Genomic DNA, 23,968 nt, shown 5'->3' with positions numbered 1-23,968 from the left:
ACACACACACATATACAACTGACTTTTTGCTTCCTTAAATAGTCAAAGAAGGAGTGCTCCTTCTAAGTGAAACCACACTCTGGGAAACTGTCTTCATTTATGCTTACACACATACATTATGTCTGCCATGCGGCTAATTTCTTTTCATCTTTACCCACAAAGTTCATTAGATTTCGCTGCCGTTGTTGTTGGAGTTGCCAAGCCTCTCCACCAAATTGCATTTCTCAGACATTTCTTTCAGCGTTTGTGGACTGGAAATATGAAGGAGATCAGGTTTCCACTAAGGGGATTTAGTGAGTGTGTGTGCGCACAAATGGTGTATTCTCATCCTTTGTGAGACTGTTTTGCAGACAGACAGATGCTCCACACGCACATGGCGTGTTATGGACTATACAGGCTGATTTTGCACTCAGTTTCGAGTTATTTCTCTTCCTGTTGCTGTTAGTTTGGTGAACCTGATCAGCTAGAAAGTCCAGGCTTAAGAACATCTACAGCTCAAAATCCTAAAAACACATGATGAGACGTAAAAATGATCCAACTATAAAGTGTGTGTGTCTGCCGGACTGTAGCATATCTCGAGATCTGTTCATCCGTTGTACTTCACACTTGGTGGGTGTACTGCTGGTTACCCAAGGGCGTGCCATGTCAAATTCAGTGCAATTTAAATTTCATAAAACATGACGATTCCAATATTAATAAACTTTGATTAAAAATGCAACCGGTCTGTGCAGTACCAGAGTCGAGCATTTCATCAGCAGCAAGTTACAGCTACTTCATAACCGCAGTGGTTATGTCAAAGAAAGAGACTAATATGCCTGTTTGGAAAATAAACCTCTGCTTAGTGTAATTCCTGACAGGAGGCAGATGCTGGATATACTAAGGTTACAACCAAACTCTTCTCTGGAGTTGATGAGCACGAGCACGAACAATGCCACTCTGCCATTACAACTCATATTGTTAGATTGCCAAGTTAACTTTTATTTTATGGAAATTCTGTTCAAATTTGGGCTACGTTTGAATGCACATTGGAGTATTGATTTCATTTGCAATTGCGTTTCCTCTAAAAGTCACCCGCCGTCACGTCTGAACAAGCTTTTTATTCTTTGACTTTAACATTTGCATGAGAAAACCTATAAAACGTTACACTTTAATAATAATTTATGGTCTTTTCTTTTTTTTTTAACGAATGTTCTTATTGTTGTTATTATGGTTATTTTGTTGTCTTTATACTGTCTTTTTTATCTTTTTTTTTTTTTCGTTTTTCGTGCTAAAACTGCTGCTGGAATTTTCAATTTCCTCGCGGAAGTCATTCCAAAAGGATTAATAAAGAGAATTCTAAGTCTAAGTCTAAGAGTATACAGAGTTAAACTTCCAGGATTGCTCCGGATGCATGTATTTCCCATTTTCTTCCGCTTTCTTTGTGTTGGAATTTTAAATTCGGTGGATTAATAAGGACTATTTTTGACTGTGCCTCAGCTCTGCATGGTAAATTAAGACAGCTAGCTAGACTATCTGTCCATTCTGAGTTTTCTACACAACTATTTTGCAGCGGCTCTGTGCAGAACTTAGCACCACACATGACGATTCTGATTGGTTTAAAGAAATGCCATTAAGCCAGAGCACGTTTTCCTCCATTCCTCAAATGCTATATGGAGTAGCCAGACTCTTCTTCAGCGCGCTTTGGAGAAGGGTCTGGCAAAGAGAGACTAGAAAGAGTACAACCTTACTGAAACTCTTGGCTCTTTGATCTGTTCTCACGGTCTTTGTCAGAAATGATCATCAAAGCCTCATCCATCTGTCTGGCTGGCATCAGACGTGAAGTGAAACATACACTGACGCACGTGTTGCCTGCAGAGGTGATTGCGCTAAGTGATCGTTTATCTCTGGATCAGGTAACCACATTGTCACACTGCGAGGCCTGTGTTCATGTTTACACCATTATAATAGAGTCTCAACTCACCACACCAACTCGCTCCACCTCTCTCTCTCTCATCATGATGTGTTGGGGAGGACTCGTGGATCATGGCCATCTCAAACAATCCCCCTCTCTTCCCCCTCCCACTTGCTGTCACATCAAACCTAACCTTCAGAAACTGACTGCAGGCCTTATTTAAGAGTGTGTTGTAGTTTTGGAAAATGGCAAAGAATGGAATATGTAGGAGGGAGAAAGATGAATTCAACTGTGGGAGAAGCAATGGTTTAAAAGTGTGGTACAAAGAGGAAATGTGAACTCCTGCCAAACTATTGTAAGATCTGCTCCGCCTGCATTACCCCTGGTAATCTTTCCAATTGCTCGTTCCTCCTGCACATCTGTCTTCATTCTCTAACTCCTCTCCTCTCTGATGACAATCACCAAAAACAAGGAAGGTCTCTTAGTGCTAAAATATCTGGCTACACACACACATTAACATAAGGGTACCTCTACACCCAAACACACTCCTGTATGATAGATTGGTTTGTCGTGAACTCTAAAAGTGTGCATTCCAAAGAAAGACAGAAGCAAGGTGGAAACAAGTCCAGGTTGATGCACGCAGGGTGAAATAGAGGAGAAAGGATGTTAAATGGAAAATGGCCGTGTGCCAAGTGGCAAAGTGCCCGTTCAGCTGCCTGCTTGTTTTATACACCCTCCTCAATCACAAACATCTCAGCGCTGAGGTGTGTGTGTCTGTGTGTGTGTGTGTGTTTTGTGTGTGTGTGCATGGACGTCTACATGCAATAACTTGTCCCTCTGGCCATAAAATGTAAAAAGGCTTTGTTTGGCAGACGCATGGTAAGAAGCGACTGTTTTGTTCTCATGATTGGGGACACACAGACGTGTAATTTAGAGTGCAGCCTTACTTCCTGTCATAGACTCATAAAGAAAGATGATAACACACTCATGGAGATGTGCCTGTCACAAACCTCTTGACAAGCCTAATAACGTGTGTGTGTGTGTGTGTGTGTGTGTGTGTGTGTGCACGCTAATCAGTCAAACTCCTCTCCTCCCCGTCTGCGTTCAAAGAAGTGTATTGTCTGCTCTTATCTGTGCATCTGTGCAGAAAGAGTGGAAGGAGAGGGGGAGGGGGGGATTGCAAGGTTGTCTCCCTGCTGCTGTTGAGCCGTGATTTATTTTCCCCTCTTAACTCTGACAAAACTGACAGAGACTACACATTACTGAGTGGTGAATGCTGCTATTGATGACGTCCTCTCAGACGTTAGGACAACTCTGCTTCTCTCCAGTCAGCCATGAGCTACTGACAGGTGTCACATGCAAGGAGAGTATGAACAAGTGGAAAAACATAACTAGTGCAGAAGGTTTCCGTACAGGGTTCGGGTGGGCACTGACTGGTTTGAGGAGCGTGAAAATGATGTGAATCATTTGCTATTTGCTATAATGTCTACATAGTCAGCTCCCAGAGCTCATCACCTACCAACTAATCCTCATTGATACTCTTTTTTCAAGTTTTAAACTTGGTGGTTAAAGCTGGGCTGATCGTATATTTCTGTAAATAAAATTTGAATCTGCATTATCAGATTTATGGCCATTTGAGGTCAGCAGAAACACAACATTGAGATGATGAGTTGATCCGGCCAACATGTCAGTTAATCCAACAGTTACAAAGCAACATTATCATTCTTTCGGAGACGTGGTTGTGTCCACTTGGTGAATGTAAGTCCAATATTTACAGTACTTTTAGCTCTGCTTTGTTCTCAACCTACTCCTGAAGAAAACATCTGTCTCTTTAGCTGCTAAATGCGTCACTTTATGTAATGGTTGGGTTTCTGTAAATAACATCACAGAGTACGGTCTAGACCTGCTCTTCTATGAAAAGCGCAATTAGATAAAATGGAATTTAATTGAATTGAATGTAAGCTGTTGTATGTTCACCAGCTAGTTAATAGTCTGCATTTTGTTACTGGTATGGTAAATAACAAGTTATTTTTGTTTTTTAACAAAACATGAAAGAATAAGTAGTGACCACTAAAAGAAACCTGGGTTTAGAGTGGCAAACCTCATGTATATAGTATTCTTGTTAATATACAAATATGAATTATAGCGGCTTTGAATGGATTATCCTTCCAACTGAAACCCTTCACTAGGCATTATTTCATCAAAACATTTACTTAAGTGTAATAACAGATGTCAGAATGTCAAGAAAATGCACAAAACATGCTTTTCAATCCCAGCAATGAAGGCACTTGTGATTTGGTTGTTAATTTCCGTCCTTATTACAACGTTTAGCACTTGGAGCTGCCAAACATGAGCCTTTCAGCACAGTGTGATAGTATTGGTGTCCAACACTGTTAAAAGTGGTACAGTATGAGTATTGTTTCTGCTGTATTTAGAGCTCCCAGCAGAGTAGTAGCTCCAGTGAATGCAGCGAAACAAAGACCTCTGTTTAAAAAGGGCTCTGTTTGCTGTTAAAATGATGGATCACTGATCTGAGCTTTTACCCAGTGTGTTCTGTAAATGGTATCAAGTAGATTTTAGTTGCTATTTTGGAAAGGGAAAAAAAGCATGCCCAAATTTCCCCTGTATCCACTATACCCCACCGTGCCTGATTGTCAGAGCCCCGACATGAGAAAACCTGGCTGGGTAAGGGCCAGCTGGAGCGGCCCTGAGCTCCTCTGAGAACCAGAGCTACAAAGGCCCACTGTGCTGGAGTGGCACTGAGAACTGCAGCCTGGCAGCAGCTCTGAGACTTAACCAACGCCGGGCAACTCTTGAATAGACCTGGGATTTCTCTGTCCGCCTTTCAGCTCCATCCAGCTCGTTCTATTTCCTTCTGGCGTCGGCCTGTCTCACCTTTGCTGTCTGAGTCTGTCTGTACATCTATTTCATAGGGGGCTGTCAACCTGTCTTTCTCTTTCTGTTTGTCATCTTCCCCTTCCTCCGTCTGCCTCTTTCTCTTTCATTTCCTGCTCCCTCTCTCGGTATCAGTGCGATCAGATTGTCACTTCCAAAATAGCCTGCCCTTTCGCTCAGTAATCCACTGGCAGCATGGTTTATCAAAAGACTGGGTGCGGGAAAGAGAGTGTTAGAGGTTTTCCTGCAGTGTTTATCAAAAGTTGTTTTGCGTCAAATCCCTTGACAACATGCCTGTGATGTCATCACCAGACTGAGATCAGGTGCATTGAGGTGAAAGCATGGCGGTAATCCTGCTATAAGAGGCCTAAATGGCATCCACTAACTAGCAGCAAGGAGGAGGGATAAAGTGTTGGGTGCAGTCGATAACAGAACAGAAAGAGAGTTGGGGGAAAAGGAAATCCCTGGTGACCCCCCCCCCATACAAAAAAAAGATGTCAGTAATACCCTAATGATGCAGCCAACTTCACTTTACGTATGACTGCAGTCTCTGTCTCTTTGATGGCTGCATTATTTTGAATCCGTTTGTAATGTAACACGTTTCCTCTTGTGTGTATAACCCTGTGGGATATCTGTGCATTTAGCAGGATATGTAATACTCTATGCAAGTGAGTAGTAACTCAAATAGCCAAAGAATGTCTTGGACTAAGCTTTTGGTCTAATCACTTTAATCGCTTGTGACCGCATCACTACTGTTCCAAACCCTTACACAAACCCTGTACTGTAAAAAGAGGCCTTTGAGAGAGCTATAAATAGTTAGGGTTACTCATACAAGTCTTATTTTTGTATCTTTCTTGAACCATTGTCACTAATCCGGTCCATAATCAGAACAAACAGCAAAAATGTGACTTTCAGTTTGTTATTCCGCGTTACAGATAAGCTCAGAGGCCACAAGTGAGGCCACTCTCACCCTGCAGGTTACAACCCTGCAGCAAAAATGTTTCAGCATGTGCCCACTCTGAGAAGAAGAAATTGTTAATAAGCGTTTTTCATTGCCAAATTGATTGATATTTCAATGTTTTGGGAATTACGCTAATTTACTTTCTCGCCAAGAGTCTGATGAGGAGATTGATACAAATGAAGCTTGGTGAACCAGTGTCATTATTTTCTGAGCCCACTAGATGGCGCTCTCTGTTCAACAGTTGGTTGAATTGCGCCATCTAGTGGACTCAGAAAATAAAGACACTGGTTCACCAAGCTTCATTTGGCCATCACTAATTGATACCACTCTAATAACTGCATGATAAAACCTGTAGCTAAGGCAAAAGTAGTCTATATCCACGACGTTCCAGTTCCAGGATTGCTCCGGTGCCAAAGGAAAATCCGCCGGATGCATGTCTTATCTCCGATGTCCATTTCCTTCCACTTTCTTTGTGTTGGCGTTCCAACCTCCGGTGGATTTCTGAGGACTATGGTTACCTGCTCCTCAGATCTCTGCAGGGTAAATCCAGACAGCTAGCTAGACTATCTGTCCAATCTGAGTTTTCTGTTGCACGACTAAAACTACTTTTGAACGTACACAAAACAAGTTCCTTCCCGAGGCTATTTTGCGGCGACTCTGTGTTGACCTTAGCGCCGCCCATGATGGTTTTGATTGGTTTAAAGAAAGAAAGCCAATAAACCTGAACAAGTTTTTTCCCATCCTGCTGTGTGGACTAGCCAGACCCTCCCCCACAGCTCTGTGGAGGAAGGTCTAGGATTGCGAGACTAAGGCAAAGGCAAACTAAATATGTCTTGCCAGTGGAGACTCCAGGAAGTTCCTGGTCCCAGCCAAGAAATAGTCTTGTACATATCCCTCTGTAAACAAGACCAGTTTAATTTTAACAGTTTGGTTTTTGTACATATTTAACAAACCAGATAAAAGAGTTAATCAGTGATCTTTGAGGGGCTTGTAGGTAGACTATGTTTCCTTCAGACAGAGCCACGCTAGCTGTTTCCCTGTGTTTCCAGTCTTAATGCTAATTTAAGCTAATCGCCTGCTTGCTCCAGCTTCATATTTAATGTACAAATGCAAGTATGGTATAGATGTTCTAGCCTAACTATCAGCAACAAGGCGAATATACAGCTTTCCAAATGATTGAAAAGTCAATGTAATAAGGTCACTGGCCAGTTTGCCAGTGGGTATGCAAACAGCAGTTTGGTCACTAGGCAAACTTTGTGTTCAGCTGCACCCAGAGGTGGCTTGCACCCACACCAGTAAAGGGCAGCTCCTGACCCTTGATCCCCTGAAGTTTCAGGTCAGACTGGAGGTGAGGAACGCGATGGAGCCGGCCTCTGCATCGTGGCCACTGGGTGAGTCCAAGGTGTGAAGCCACTGACCCGACATCTAAGCTGTTGTCTCTTTGTCTTTTCCTTTGCCAGAAGACAAATGTGGCTGTTTGTTGGAACCCACACACGAAAATCAAAGTCCCCCCCGCCCCCCCCCTCCCCCCATTTCCTCCTCCTCAAATCCTTAGCCCTACCTTAGTGTAAATAAACATGTGTACAGGCGGTCGACTCACCTTTCCTCGCCACCATCCCCTATAAATAAACATACAGGGGGAAGAGAGGGGTTAATAGGGCCAAGTTTAGGGGAAAGGAGGAGAAGGGAGGGAGGCATGGAAGAAGGGGTGGAAGGTGAGGGAGGCCCAGGGGAGCTCATTATACTCAGACAGAGGAGACATTAACTCACATACACACACTTTGACACAAACCTCCAAACTTTAACACACACATAGAGACTTATTACTCTCCCTGTGTAGCATATGCTGGCTTAAAGCCCCATTAACACACAAAGTTTTATAAACATACTTATTGAAAGCAGTAACCAAGAAAACTCACTGGTTCCTGGTGGGGGGAAGCCCATATTTCTTTATTTCTTTATTTCTTGTATTTCTACTCTATTTATAATATTGTGCAACTACAACACAGAGTTTCCCTTCGGGGATCAATAAAGTATTTCTGATTCTGATTCTGATTCTGATAAGCTACATTATACCATGGAACAGGAATACTATATACTGTACATCTGCTTTCCACGATATTAAACTGTGTGTTGCAAAGAATTGGGGTCTTGTATCTGTGATGTTGAAGTGGGATTTTTAGTTTTTTGACTTTAACATCAGATGTTCTTCTTTATTTAAAAATGCAGCTATATCCGTGATATTAAACAAACATGATGCGTTCTTTTTCTCATTCCCTACTTCTCTCTATCTGATCTTGGCAGTGTTTATTTACAAGTGCTTGTTTTATGATCATCGCTATAATTGATAGTTAGCCATGGCTCTGCTCTCCCACTGTTGGATGAACATAAACAAGTACTAAAGCAAAACATGTGTCACTCTGTGTGTGTGTGTGTGTGTGTGTGTGTGTGTGTGTGTGTGTGTGTGTGTGTGTGTGTGTGTGTACTGGTATTCATCACGTTGTGGGGACAAAAATTTGTTTACACAGTCACGTCATGGGGACCAAGTGCGGTATGGGGACGAAAAATCGGGTCCCATAAAGGAAACCTTTTTAAATGAATGCTGAAGTCATTCTAAAGGTGCCTATGTGATTTTTAGCATCGGCCCATAATACATGCTTTTCAGTTAGTGTGTGTGTGTGAATGGTGTGCTCACCAGCACGCCTGAAGGTTGAGAGTGGTATTGCACCCATTGCTTCACACACACATATTCCAAATATGGTTAGTTACCACCCACTTCCTGGTCCTCATTAGGGAGGATTTCAGCAGCAAAAAGTAATTCAGTGTTTAGGCTACTGTTGAATAGGGTAAAATTTTAAAATAATAGATATCACCATGAAACTTTCTCAGTCGACTACTTACACAAGTATATAAAATAAATGTATTGCAAGTATTTGAAATTTGCATTTTAAATTATGCTATATAGACATTATCTCAATACTGTTGCATATATTTTTGGTAGATATATCTGAACATATGATAAAGCCATGAGCAAAGTTCTTTTTCTTTCTGTTTACACACAAGATGAAAAAAATACAAAAGGGATTTCAGGATATCTGCTTCTGCTTATCTTCATTACCTGAGATATCAAAATATACTGTCCATAGCCTTGGCATATAAATTTGATTATGATGTCACATAAATCAGATAATGAATGATTTATTTGTTATTTATGATTTATTAACAAATCCCTCTGAACATATCTTCAGAATACTGCTCTGTCTAACTGGAAAGCTTTGTGTACATAGGTGCTACATAGGCTGAGATGTTTATACTGGAGAATAAACAAACAAAATAGATTATCTAGCCCTAAGTAATAATAATATAGAATATTTAAAGCTCATAAAAATGAATTATTTAATAAAATGGTGGAAATAAAAGGCCTACATCTGCAGTAACATTGTCGTATCATGTACAAGGCTGCCGACAAAACCCCTCAGTCAGCTTCACCCTCACCTGAACGAGATTTGTATAGCACTGTATAATAATTATATCATACAAAATGTGTAACTGTCCTCTGAAGCCACCACAACTTCTCCATGGCAGGGATAAACGGCCTACACGTGCAGTAACATTGGCATATCATGTACAAGGTCACCGACAAAACCCGTGTTAGACAGTTGTATGGACACAGAACAAGATCAACAGTAGATTTTGCAGCTTTCTAAATTATAATTTTCCATTTTAGGACCATATGTATATTAGCTGTACTTAGACTCTTACACTGTCAGTTGTGACGGCCTCAGCTTTTGAGCTCCTGAGCATATCTGTTTCTCTCATTGAATAGACCATCACAACTGTGCTCTGATGCCACAACTTCTCCATAACAGAAAGCATGGCAGAGGCACCTTTATCAAGGTGGAGATGGCCATGCTTGCTGCTGCCTCAAGCTTTCTTTTCCCCACAAAACTTTCCTATTAGTCAGCTCACAGTGAAGCTAAATAACCAGGCTCTTATCAGTCAGCTCAGAGTTGTTTAGCACTGTATAGTCATTATACTATCCAAAATGTGTAAGTGTCCTCTGAAGCCACCCACAACTTCTCCATGGCAGGGATATAAGGCCTACACCTGCAGTAACATTGGCATATTATGTACAAGGTCACCGACATAACCAACAACTAGACAGTTCATAACAGAAAGCATGGCCCTCTCCACCTTTACAAAGGAAGCCACAACGTCTCCATGGCAGGGATATAAGGCCTACACCTGCAGTAACAATGGCATTTCATGTACAAGGTCACGGACAAAACCCGTGTTAGACAGTTGTATGGACACAGAACAAGAACAACAGTAGATGTTGCCGCTTCTAAAGTATAATTTTCCATTCCAGGACCATATATATTAGCTGTACTTAGAATCTTACACTGTCAGTTGTGACGGCCTCAGCTTTTGAGATCCTGAGCATATCTGTTTCTCTCATTGAATAGACCATCACAACTGTGCTCTGATGCCACAACTTCTCCATAACAGAAAGCATGGCAGAGGCACCTTCATCAAGGTGGAGATGGCCATGCTTGCTGCTGCCTCAATCTTTCTTTTCCCCACAAAACTTTCCTATCAGTCAGCTCACAGTGAAGCTAAATAACCAGGCTCCCCTCCGTCAGTTCACGGTGAAGCTAATTAACCAGGCTCCTCAGTCAGCTCACGGTAAAGCTAACTAACCAGCTCCCCTAAGTCAGCCGACGTGTGAAGCTAACTAACCAGGCTCCCCTCAGTCAGCCGACGGTGAAGCTAACTAACCAAGCTCCCCTCAGTCAGCCGACGGTGAAGCTAACTAACCAGGCTCCCCTCAGTCAGCCGACGGTGAAGCTAACTAACCAGGCTCCCTCAGTCAGCCGACGTGAAGCTAACTAACCAGGCTCCCCTCAGTCAGCCGACGGTGAAGCTAACTAACCAGGCTCCCCTCAGTCAGCCGACGGTGAAGCTGACTAACCAGGCTCCCCTCAGTCAGCCGACGGTGAAGCTGACTAACCAGGCTCCCCTCAGTCAGCCGACGGTGAAGCTAACTAACCAGGCTCCTATCAGTCAGCTCATGGTGAAGCTAACTAACCAGGCTCCTATCAGTCAGCTTCACCATCAGCTGACTGAGGGGAGCCTGGTTAGTTAGTTTCAACGTGAGCTGACTGTTTTGTGGGGAAAAGTAAGCTTGAGGCGGCATTGTTTTATAACAACAAACAGAACAAAACTAATCATTCAAAAGACCCTACCAGAGACAGATCCTGACTAAATAAAGGCTCAGTGAGCGCCAACTGGGTCAGGCAGAGATGCACTTCCTCCTCCACTGTGAAACATTATCTTCACTAAGAGATTTACACCTTGGAAAAATAAACAAAACAATAAAAACTTCCCAAAGTTAACACCAGAAAAGAAGCTGGTAGTTCAGGAGAAGGGACAGCAGCTCCACTAATGTGTCTGCCTGCCAGCCTGAGGGAGAGAGAGTTTCCATACCTGTTACTCTTCTTTGGTGTCTCTGATAAGTTTTAACATGAAGGCCAGGAATCCCCAACACTTTGTTGATTTTTCTGAGAGCTACATATCCGAAGCCAAACTCATGCGCTAACAGCACCATTTGCACATTCACTTCAAATGCTGCATTGTTCCTGGATCTTGATTACGCGTAGATGAGTAGACACTTTGTCTGTATACGTATCTGTTTTGCAAAGACTGCACTTTAATATTAAACTGCTACAAAACTCATGATTCTGTGGATTCATGTTAACTTTAAGCCCTGTCCCTGCACAATAAGGACAAATTAAACCACAGATCAGTCCATTCAAACACGCTACATGAATTATTAGTCACTGCTGTGTGCGCTCTGATTACCTCTGCTGTCTGAAAGCTGTCTGTTTTACGAACAACACGTTAACACATCAACTTCCAAAAGTGCCAGCTAAAGAGCTAATGATTTGTAGGCTACAGAGAAACTAAAGTGAAACACAAGGTAAGTTGATTTATTTCTAATAGTAGATAGTGGTATATTTGTAGGCATACAATAAAAACAACATAACCAGTGTTGAGTGCTCAAAATAGGTTAATTAGCTCTAATAAGTTTGCATAATAGCTAGTTAGGATTAGGCTAACTATCCCAGAGATGCAAAGTGTATAGGCCTTACTTTTTTTTTGTATACCATTTATTGTAAAGATGTTGAATGCAAACTAAAAAGACACTGCTAAATATTTAGTCTGATTATTGTGTTACATTGATTATGATCATATTCTAGCTTTTATGAATGTGTGTTTTATTATTTTGCTGTGATGAATTGATTGAACTGATCAATATTTGCCATAATGTTAGCCTATATTTAAGTGAATGTATTACGTAGCCTAGGCCTACTAAATTGAAAAAAAATCGAACCTTTTGATCAAGGTGCTTTAAAAAAAAATTAATTTAATAAAATATTAACAGGGCAGATTAAAATAGCAGCACTATTTTACACCAAAATACCATAGACGTGTGTCTGTAGCTTCCGTTTGGTGCTTTTAATTTGAAATGCCGAAGGAAATTGAATGGACCTTTACGTAGGGAAACATAAGTTAGCTACAGTCAAAGGAGGCAGATGAGAATGGATCCAACCAGTGCGAAAAGTAAGTAGGCTAAGTGCATTGCTAAAAAGTGGTGACAGTTATTAATAAAGATACCAGAACACTCTGAGGGTTGTAACAGATTTAAATTTATTCACAGAAACAACTTTGTTGTTGCAGTGTGTTTTCTCTCCTCCAAGCTGCGTCACCGACATGTGCTCAGGTGCAAGCACCTGTTAATGATGTTCATATTGTTGTTACGCAGCCAATGTTCCTGGGTCTGGTGGACCCACCATATTATTAGCCGTTTAAATCAATACAGTCATAACTTGTAGGCCAACATTGTGTGTAAAATCAAATGTCCCCACAAAGCCTGTTGTGTGATATCATGCACCGCAAGCCCCTTCTCCGCTCTCTCTTCGGCCGTGACGTTTTAGCCGTAATATTGTAAGTGCATTTCTAAAAAGTGGTGAGCGTCATTAATAAAGATACCAGAACACTTTGATGGTGTAACAGTTTTTTTCAATTTATTCACGGAAACAACTTTGTTGTTAGTGTATTTCCTCTCGTCCAAGCTGCGTCACCGACATGTGCTCAGGTGCGTAGTGGTTGTACAGTCCAACGTTGGGTGTAAAATGTCCCCACAAAGCCTGTTTTATGATAACAGCAGGGCCTTAAACCAGGCAGTTCTTAACAACATACAGCGCAAAGCCCTTTCACGGCCGTAACGTTGTACTCTGGGTCAAATGAATATGGGCTGCCCCCATTATAACGACCTCATCCACATTGTTGAAACTATTTAAAGCCATTTAGAGCAATGGCGCTGCCAAACTTTTATTAACAGTAGCCTAGGATTTCTGTAGCCTAGTCTGAGACAACAGATATCCTGAACGCAATTTTATTCAGTTGTGTTCCACTCAACATCGCAGTTTTCGGACAAAAAGACACGTTCTGAGATCGATAATGTTGTCAGAAACCTTTAGTAATAGTCGGAGTCTGTCGGTAGGAAAAAAAAAAAAATCATTTTTTTAAGACTGCATTCTTCCCTTATTAGGTTACATTGAATCTATGCCCGCATGTTTAAAAGTTTATATTTAAAAAGTAAAATAGCAGAACAAAAGTTGAAGTCCCATCATGTGCTGAAAAAGCTAAATATATTGAAATGTGAAGGGTTTTTCTAACAGCAAGTATGCTGAGGTTGTTAAAGACCAAAAATGTATGGAAGAAGATGCAGAACAATAATGGAAGAAGAATAATAAAGAAAAGAATAGCAATACTGTAAATGCTGTTGATTCCCAAAATGACTAAACTTAATTTAATGCCATTTGAAACATTTCCCTGCAGAATAAAAATGGCTCCACGGATCAGCCCCCTTAAGGATGCCACTTACTATGTTCTTTCGAAGTCTGACAAGACATCCAAATTAGAAGTGAAGTACATCAATGCAGTTAAAGGTAAGATGGTGTTTGATGTGATTTATCAGATAATATTTATAATGTATACAAACAATATTTGCTGAACATATAATGAAGAATGTCAGGATGAATTTATTCTCAACTTAATCATTTTCATAAATACAATGTAAAGGTGCTGCGAGGTAAAGCGATGTTGGGTGACGTCACTTCTTGTTGACGTTCAAAGTATTAGGCTCGTTGGAGATGAACTGCACCTCGTCTGTAAAGTGGACGAGAGCAGGCAGCAGCGGGGGGGGGCAGTTTCCATTCGACTCCTGCAGCCTTCATCCTGTTAGGTCTGATTCTGATTTAATAAAACGTTATTAGACCCAAATATCAGCTGGTACACAGTCTCCAGCTGCTCTACATGTGATCTGTTGCTGATGTTAATTAACAACAGACTGGAGATGTCTCTCTGACTTCTAAACGTCACTATCATTTATCAACATATTCTGTACAGAATAAAACTTTACAATTAAAATCCCCCCGATTGATTTTGTTGCCATTTGTGGAGCCTGGGCTGTCTACAGAGACCGCGTTTTTTTATAGCGTGTTCCGGGGACAGGGGACTAGCAGATTGTGAGCTGATGATGATGATAATAACAATAATAATAATAATTTATACTATTTATAGATCCCCAGTGGGAAAATTTTAATCTAAACTCTGTTTTGTTAGTTATCACTACACACAGGCCTGAAACACACACACATGCTCAGGACCTATTACTGCACAAATGAAGAGATGTCAGCATGGGGAGGCTGGACCAGTGCCCTGAGCGCTTGGTTTTCCGTATGTGACAAATAATGTTGTAACCTAAATACCATGTGACATTGCTTAGAGCACCCTTTTTTTTTTAAATCAGAAGTTATGCTACTTAAGGTCAAAACTAATATGAAAGAATATATAGGTTGTACTGTTCTGTTAAATGCTTTTGTTGTCTTTCACAGGACGTGGTATATTTGCAAAATCCTCTATTTGCAAAGGAGATTTTGTTGTAGAATACAGGGGAGATATTATAAATGACGCAGAATCCCGGGGAAGACGAAGACTTTACCACCCGTCATGTGCTGCTTTTATGTTTGTCTTTAAGTGGAATGGGAAAACATGGTGGTAAGCTTTGAACTTGTACTTAAGCTATACTCTCTAAGTGAGGCACTGGTTTTGTGGTGATATTTTGTTGTTTGTATTTCCTCATGTCTCATGTTTCCATTTTAAGTGTTGATGCTTCGAGAGAAGACGGGTCATTTGGACGACTTGTCAACGATGAGCATAGACATCCAAACTGTAGGATGAAGAAAATTGAAGTGAACGGAAACCCCCACCTTTGTTTATTTGCACTCAACAACATTAAAGAAGGAGAGGAAATTACATATGACTATGGGGGTGAAGACTGCCCATGGAGAACACAGGTATGTTGCACATTACACAGGGTACACAATGGTCCATAATGTTGCAAAATGTCTCAAAGTCTCATGAATTGATTACAATATGAATCTTTAAGAATTTAGAATCAATGTAAGGATATGTGGAAACTGCAGGCAAATCAGATATTTTTAACCAGAGTTCCTGCACTGTTATTTGTTAGTGATCAGATAGGTTTTTGGTATTTATGTTATGTTTTATTGACGTAAAGCATCTAGAAGGTTTGTGGAAGTACGGTAGACTAGTTAGAGCAGATCTTAACCTTCAGAAGGGTCTTTTTCATGGTTAATCATCAGTGTTTTCTGGACACTTACGACGTCCCCACAGCACACTTTTGGTCAGTTTCTGGATATAAACTGTGTGTGTGAAACTATTTGGACGAAACTGGTCCCCATAAGAAACTCGTACATTGTGTGTAAAATGTCCCCACTAAGCATTTTGGGTTTAAGTTGTGTGATAACAGACTGGGCTTGGCTGGCCAGAAAGAAAACTACATTTATGTTCATCACTTCAGACTCCAGAATTGAAAAATGACAATTGATTGATTGTCAAAATTCGTAGCTATTTCTAAGTACTCATTAATTACCTAATTGTTGCTGTTCTTCATATTTCTGTTTACTGTATGTTTTTCAATTTTAGATGAGAGACACAGTTCTGGAAGATTTGGGGACTGATGAATCCATATCAGAGAGTGCAGATCAGAACGTAAAGTTCAAGTCCAATCCTTTACAGTCAGACAACAAGATTGAGGACAACACTCATGAACAGGTACATTCATCACTTCAGATGTCTGAATTGAAAAATGACCATCATTTAATTCTTACAGTGCTCTTATTAGGCTCATTTTCAGGTTCATAATTGTATTTAGAGGTTGTACAAGAATAGGCTTATGTTGCTGCCGCTCCTCTTTTCACCCTGTGTGTTGAGCTCTCCATTTTAGCTACAGAGTAGGCATTGTTCTTCTGTTCCATATTTGTTGGGAGTCACACATGTGCAGTACCTAGGTAAGCACTGCTAGCTAGTCAGTTGCAGAGTATGAGGGTGTGCCACGCTAGCAGCTAGCCAGAGTTCCTGCACTATTATTTGTAGTGGTCAGGGATTGGATTTGTCCATTCATGTTCATTACTTCAGACTTCATTCTACAGTCTATTTAAGTCAGGTTTTGGTATTTTTGATGTCTTAAGTAGCGAAGCAGAGGAAGGACGTGCAATGTCATGTGCTCTAGTATGAATTAGTACGCTCAACAGTTTGATGTAATGCATCTAGAAGGTTTGTGGAAGTACGGTAGACTAGTTAGAGCAGATCTTAACCTTCAGAAGGGTCTTTTTCATGGTTAATCATCAGTGTTTTCTGGACACTTACGACGTCCCCACAGCACACTTTTGGTCAGTTTCTGGATATAACTGTGTGTGTGAAACTATTTGGACGAAACTGGTCCCCATAAGAAACTCGTACATTGTGTGTAAAATGTCCCCACTAAGCATTTTGGGTTTAAGTTGTGTGATAACAGACTGGGCTTGGCTGGCCAGAAAGAAAACTACATTTATGTTCATCACTTCAGACTCCAGAATTGAAAAATGACAATTGATTGATTGTCAAAATTCGTAGCTATTTCTAAGTACTCATTAATTACCTAATTGTTGCTGTTCTTCATATTTCTGTTTACTGTATGTTTTTCATTTTTAGATGAGAGACACAGTTCTGGAAGATTTGGGGACTGATGAATCCATATCAGAGAGTGCAGATCAGAACGTAAAGTTCAAGTCCAATCCTTTACAGTCAGACAACAAGATTGAGGACAACACTCATGAACAGGTACATTCATCACTTCAGATGTCTGAATTGAAAAATGACCATCATTTAATTCTTACAGTGCTCTTATTAGGCTCATTTTCAGGTTCATAATTGTATTTAGAGGTTGTACAAGAATAGGCTTATGTTGTTGCCGCTCCTCTTTTCACCCTGTGTGTTGAGCTCTCCATTTTAGCTACAGAGTAGGCATTGTTCTTCTGTTCCATATTTGTTGGGAGTCACACATGTGCAGTACCTAGGTAAGCACTGCTAGCTAGTCAGTTGCAGAGTATGAGGGTGTGCCACGCTAGCAGCTAGCCAGAGTTCCTGCACTATTATTTGTTAGTGGTCAGATTGGATTTGTCCATTCATGTTCATTACTTCAGACTTCATTCTACAGTCTATTTAAGTCAGGTTTTGGTATTTTTGATGTCTTAAGTAGCGAAGCAGAGGAAGGACGTGCAATGTCATGTGCTCTAGTATGAATTAGTACGCTCAACAGTTTGATGTAATGCATCTAGAAGGTTTGTGGAAGTACGGTAGACTAGTTAGAGCAGATCTTAACCTTCAGAAGGGTCTTTTTCATGGTTAATCATCAGTGTTTTCTGGACACTTACGACGTCCCCACAGCACACTTTTGGTCAGTTTCTGGATATAAACTGTGTGTGTGAAACTATTTGGACGAAACTGGTCCCCATAAGAAACTCGTACATTGTGTGTAAAATGTCCCCACTAAGCATTTTGGGTTTAAGTTGTGTGATAACAGACTGGGCTTGGCTGGCCAGAAAGAAAACTACATTTATGTTCATCACTTCAGACTCCAGAATTGAAAAATGACAATTGATTGATTGTCAAAATTCGTAGCTATTTCTAAGTACTCATTAATTACCTAATTGTTGCTGTTCTTCATATTTCTGTTTACTGTATGTTTTTCAATTTTAGATGAGAGACACAGTTCTGGAAGATTTGGGGACTGATGAATCCATATCAGAGAGTGCAGATCAGAACGTAAAGTTCAAGTCCAATCCTTTACAGTCAGACAACAAGATTGAGGACAACACTCATGAACAGGTACATTCATCACTTCAGATGTCTGAATTGAAAAATGACCATCATTTAATTCTTACAGTGCTCTTATTAGGCTCATTTTCAGGTTCATAATTGTATTTAGAGGTTGTACAAGAATAGGCTTATGTTGCTGCCGCTCCTCTTTTCACCCTGTGTGTTGAGCTCTCCATTTTAGCTACAGAGTAGGCATTGTTCTTCTGTTCCATATTTGTTGGGAGTCACACATGTGCAGTACCTAGGTAAGCACTGCTAGCTAGTCAGTTGCAGAGTATGAGGGTGTGCCACGCTAGCAGCTAGCCAGAGTTCCTGCACTATTATTGTTAGTGGTCAGATTGGATTTGTCCATTCATGTCATTACTTCAGACTTCATTCTACAGTCTATTTAAGTCAGGTTTTGGTATTTTGATGTCTTAAGTAGCGAAGCAGAGGAAGGACGTGCAATGTCATGTGCTCTAGTATGAATTAGTACGCTCAACAGTTTGATGTAATGCATCTAGAAGGTTTGTGGAAGTACGGTAGACTAGTTAGAGCAGATCTTAACCTTCAGAAGGGTCTTTTTCATGGTTAATCATCATCAGTGTTTTCTGGACACTTACACGACGTCCCCACAGCACACTTTTGGTCTTTCTGGATATAAACTGTGTGTGTGAAACTATTTGGACGAAACTGGTCCCCATAAGAAACTCGTACATTGTGTGTAAAATGTCCCCACTAAGCATTTTGGGTTTAAGTTGTGTGATAACAGACTGGGCTTGGCTGGCCAGAAAGAAAACTACATTTATGTTCATCACTTCAGACTCCAGAATTGAAAAATGACAATTGATTGATTGTCAAAATTCGTAGCTATTTCTAAGTACTCATTAATTACCTAATTGTTGCTGTTCTTCATATTTCTGTTTACTGTATGTTTTTCATTTTAGATGAGAGACACAGTTCTGGAAGATTTGGGGACTGATGAATCCATATCAGAGAGTGCAGATCAGAACGTAAAGTTCAAGTCCAATCCTTTACAGTCAGACAAAAGATTGAGGACAACACTCATGAACAGTACATTCATCACTTCAGATGTCTGAATTGAAAAATGACCATCATTTAATTCTTACAGTGCTCTTATTAGGCTCATTTTCAGGTTCATAATTGTATTTAGAGGTTGTACAAGAATAGGCTTATGTTGCTGCCGCTCCTCTTTTCACCCTGTGTGTTGAGCTCTCCATTTTAGCTACAGAGTAGCATTGTTCTTCTGTTCCATATTTGTTGGGAGTCACACATGTGCAGTACCTAGGTAAGCACTGCTAGCTAGTCAGTTGCAGAGTATGAGGGTGTGCCACGCTAGCAGCTAGCCAGAGTTCCTGCACTATTATTTGTTAGTGGTCAGATTGGATTTGTCCATTCATGTTCATTACTTCAGACTTCATTCTACAGTCTATTTAAGTCAGGTTTTGGTATTTTTGATGTCTTAAGTAGCGAAGCAGAGGAAGGACGTGCAATGTCATGTGCTCTAGTATGAATTAGTACGCTCAACAGTTTGATGTAATGCATCTAGAAGGTTTGGGAAGTACGGTAGACTAGTTAGAGCAGATCTTAACCTTCAGAAGGGTCTTTTTCATGGTTAATCATCAGTGTTTTCTGGACACTTACGACCCCCACAGCACACTTTTGGTCAGTTTCTGGATATAAACTGTGTGTGTGAAATATTTGGACGAAACTGGTCCCCATAAAAACTCGTACATTGTGTGTAAAATGTCCCCACTAAGCATTTTGGTTTTAAGTTGTGTGATAACAGACTGGGCTTGGCTGGCCAGAAAGAAAACTACATTTATGTTCATCACTTCAGACTCCAGAATTGAAAAATGACAATTGATTGATTGTCAAAATTCGTAGCTATTTCTAAGTACTCATTAATTACCTAATTGTTGCTGTTCTTCATATTTCTGTTTACTGTATGTTTTTCAATTTTAGATGAGAGACACAGTTCTGGAAGATTTGGGGACTGATGAATCCATATCAGAGAGTGCAGATCAGAACGTAAAGTTCAAGTCCAATCCTTTACAGTCAGACAACAATTGAGGACAACACTCATGAACAGGTACATTCATCACTTCAGATGTCTGAATTGAAAAATGACCATCATTTAATTCTTACAGTGCTCTTATTAGGCTCATTTTCAGGTTCATAATTGTATTTAGAGGTTGTACAAGAATAGGCTTAGTTGCTGCTGCTCCTCTTTCACTTTTCACCCTGTGTGGAGCTCTCCATTTAGCTACAGAGTAGGCATTGTTCTTCTGTTCCATATTTGTTGGGAGTCACACATGTGCAGTACCTAGGTAAGCACTGCTAGCTAGTCAGTTGCAGAGTATGAGGGTGTGCCACGCTAGCAGCTAGCCAGAGTTCCTGCACTATTATTTGTTAGTGGTCAGATTGGATTTGTCCATTCATGTTCATTACTTCAGACTTCATTCTACAGTCTATTTAAGTCAGGTTTTGGTATTTTTGATGTCTTAAGTAGCGAAGCAGAGGAAGGACGTGCAATGTCATGTGCTCTAGTATAGAATTAGTACGCTCAACAGTTTGATGTAATGCATCTAGAAGGTTTGTGGAAGTACGGTAGACTAGTTAGAGCAGATCTTAACCTTCAGAAGGGTCTTTTTCATGGTTAATCATCAGTGTTTTCTGGACACTTACGACGTCCCCACAGCACACTTTTGGTCAGTTTCTGGATATAAACTGTGTGTGTGAAACTATTTGGACGAAACTGGTCCCCATAAGAAACTCGTACATTGTGTGTAAAATGTCCCCACTAAGCATTTTGGGTTTAAGTTGTGTGATAACAGACTGGGCTTGGCTGGCCAGAAAGAAAACTACATTTATGTTCATCACTTCAGACTCCAGAATTGAAAAATGACAATTGATTGATTGTCAAAATTCGTAGCTATTTCTAAGTACTCATTAATTACCTAATTGTTGCTGTTCTTCATATTTCTGTTTACTGTATGTTTTTCATTTTTAGATGAGAGACACAGTTCTGGAAGATTTGGGGACTGATGAATCCATATCGAGAGTGCAGATCAGAACGTAAAGTTCAAGTCCAATCCTTTACAGTCAGACAACAAGATTGAGGACAACACTCATGAACAGGTACATTCATCACTTCAGATGTCTGAATTGAAAAATGACCATCATTTAATTCTTACAGTGCTCTTATTAGGCTCATTTTCAGGTTCATAATTGTATTTAGAGGTTGTACAAGAATAGGCTTATGTTGCTGCCGCTCCTCTTTTCACCCTGTGTGTTGAGCTCTCCATTTTAGCTACAGAGTAGGCATTGTTCTTCTGTTCCATATTTGTTGGGAGTCACACATGTGCAGTACCTAGGTAAGCACTGCTAGAGTCAGTTGCAGAGTATGAGGGTGTGCCACGCTAGCAGCTAGCCAGAGTTCCTGCACTATTATTTGTTAGTGGTCAGATTGGATTTGTCCATTCATGTTCATTACTTCAGACTTCATTCTACAGTCTATTTAAGTCAGGTTTTGGTATTTTTGATGTCTTAAGTAGCGAAGCAGAGGAAGGACGTGCAATGTCATGTGCTCTAGTATGAATTAGTACGCTCAACAGTTTGATGTAATGCATCTAGAAGGTTTGTGGAAGTACGGTAGAACTAGTTAGAGCAGATCTTAACCTTCAGAAGGGTCTTTTTCATGGTTAATCATCAGTGTTTTCTCTGGACACTTACGACGTCCCCACAGCACACTTTTGGTCAGTTTCTGATATAACTGTGTGTGTGAAACTATATTGGACGAAACTGGTCCCCATAAGAAACTCGTACATTGTGTGTAAAATGTCCCCACTAAGCATTTTGGGTTTAAGTTGTGTGATAACAGACTGGGCTTGGCTGGCCAGAAAGAAAACTACATTATGTTTCATCACTTCAGACTCCAGAATTGAAAAATGACAATTGATTGATTGTCAAAATTCGTAGCTATTTCTAAGTACTCATTAATTACCTAATTGTTGCTGTTCTTCATATTTCTGTTTACTGTATGTTTTTTCAATTTTAGATGAGAGACACAGTTCTGGAAGATTTGGGGACTGATGAATCCATATCAGAGAGTGCAGATCAGAACGTAAAGTTCAAGTCCAATCCTTTACAGTCAGACAACAAGATTGAGGACAACACTCATGAACAGGTACATTCATCACTTCAGATGTCTGAATTGAAAATGACCATCATTTAATTCTTACAGTGCTCTTATTAGGCTCATTTTCAGGTTCATAATTGTATTTAGAGGTTGTACAGAATAGGCTTATGTTGCTGCCCGCTCCTCTTTTCACCCTGTGTGTTGAGCTCTCCATTTTAGCTACAGAGTAGGCATTGTTCTTCTGTTCCATATTTGTTGGGAGTCACCATGTGCAGTACCTAGGTAAGCACTGCTAGCTAGTCAGTTGCAGAGTATGAGGGTGTGCCACGCTAGCAGCTAGCCAGAGTTCCTGCACTATTATTTGTTAGTGGTCAGATTGGATTTGTCCATTCATGTTCATTACTTCAGACTTCATTCTACACAGTCTATTTAAGTCAGGTTTTGGTATTTTTGATGTCTTAAGTAGCGAAGCAGAGGAAGGACGTGCAATGTCATGTGCTCTAGTATGAATTAGTACGCTCAACAGTTTGATGTAATGCATCTAGAAGGTTTGTGGAAGTACGGTAGACTAGTTAGAGCAGATCTTAACCTTCAGAAGGGTCTTTTTCATGGTTAATCATCAGTGTTTTTCTGGACACTTACGACGTCCCCACAGCACACTTTTGGTCAGTTTTCTGGATATAAACTGTGTGTGTGAAACTATTTGGACGAAACTGGTCCCCATAAGAAACTCGTACATTGTGTGTAAAATGTCCCCACTAAGCATTTTGGGTTAAGTTTGTGATAACAGACTGGGCTTGGCTGGCCAGAAGAAAACTACATTTATGTTCATCACTTCAGACTCCAGAATTGAAAAATGACAATTGATTGATTGTCAAAATTCGTAGCTATTTCTAAGTACTCATTAATTACCTAATTGTTGCTGTTCTTCATATTTCTGTTTACTGTATGTTTTTCAATTTTAGATGAGAGACACAGTTCTGGAAGATTTGGGGACTGATGAATCCATATCAGAGAGTGCAGATCAGAACGTAAAGTTCAAGTCCAATCCTTTACAGTCAGACAACAAGATTGAGGACAACACTCATGAACAGTACATTTCATCACTTCAGATGTCTGAATTGAAAAATGACCATCATTTAATTCTTACAGTGCTCTTATTAGGCTCATTTTCAGGTTCATAATTGTATTTAGAGGTTGTACAAGAATAGGCTTATGTGCTGCCGCTCCTCTTTTCACCCTGTGTGTTTGAGCTCTCCATTTTAGCTACAGAGTAGGCATTGTTCTTCTGTTCCATATTTGTTGGGAGTCACACATGTGCAGTACCTAGGTAAGCACTGCTAGCTAGTCAGTTGCAGAGTATGAGGGTGTGCCACGCTAGCAGCTAGCATAGGTTCCCTGCCTACTATTATTTGTTATGGTCAGATTGGATTTGCCATTCATGTTCATTACTCAGACTTCATTCTACAGTCTATTTAAGTCAGGTTTTGGTATTTTTGATGTCTTAAGTAGCGAAGCCAGGAAGGACGTGCAATGTCATGTGCTCTAGTATGAATTAGTACGCTCAACAGTTTGATGTCATATGCATCTAGAAGGTTTGTGGAAGTACGGTAGACTAGTTAGAGCAGATTTTAACCTTCAGAAGGTCTTTTCATGGTTAATCATCAGTGTTTTCCGCCTGGACACTTACGACGTCCCCACAGCACACTTTTGGTCAGTTTCTGAAATAACCTGTGTGTGTGAAACTATTTGGACGAAACTGGTCCCCATAAGAACACTCGTACATTGT

At 40.4% G+C, this 23,968-nt stretch overlaps 1 protein-coding gene across 1 annotated transcript; it reads left to right on the top strand.

Moving 5' to 3' along the window:
- The first annotated feature begins 13,659 nt into the window (after positions 1-13,659).
- Positions 13,660-20,111, top strand: LOC116696231 (histone-lysine N-methyltransferase, H3 lysine-36 specific). Its single transcript, XM_032527059.1, has 8 exons — positions 13,660-13,762; positions 14,711-14,873; positions 14,980-15,172; positions 15,825-15,953; positions 16,872-17,057; positions 17,919-18,047; positions 18,965-19,030; positions 20,004-20,111. The coding sequence occupies exons 1-8, from the start codon at positions 13,660-13,662 to the stop codon at positions 20,109-20,111; spliced, it is 1,077 nt and encodes a 358-aa protein (XP_032382950.1).
- The last annotated feature ends 3,857 nt before the right edge of the window (positions 20,112-23,968 follow it).

The sequence above is a fragment of the Etheostoma spectabile genome, chromosome 9, assembly GCF_008692095.1.
Source record: "Etheostoma spectabile isolate EspeVRDwgs_2016 chromosome 9, UIUC_Espe_1.0, whole genome shotgun sequence".
Classification (NCBI taxonomy): Eukaryota; Metazoa; Chordata; class Actinopteri; order Perciformes; family Percidae; genus Etheostoma; species Etheostoma spectabile.
Note: the sequence above shows the minus strand (reverse complement) of the source record. Positions and strands in the feature narration are given on the sequence as shown.

Bases quoted from the DNA above. Each gene is read 5' to 3' on its own strand.
- LOC116696231 (XM_032527059.1), top strand. From the start codon at position 13,660: ATGGCTCCACGGATCAGCCCCCTTAAGGATGCCACTTACTATGTTCTT. The intron at 13,763-14,710 runs GTAAGATGGTGT...TGTCTTTCACAG, and splicing joins GTACATCAATGCAGTTAAAG to GACGTGGTATATTTGCAAAA. The intron at 19,031-20,003 runs GTAAAGTTCAAG...TTTCAATTTTAG, and splicing joins CAGAGAGTGCAGATCAGAAC to ATGAGAGACACAGTTCTGGA.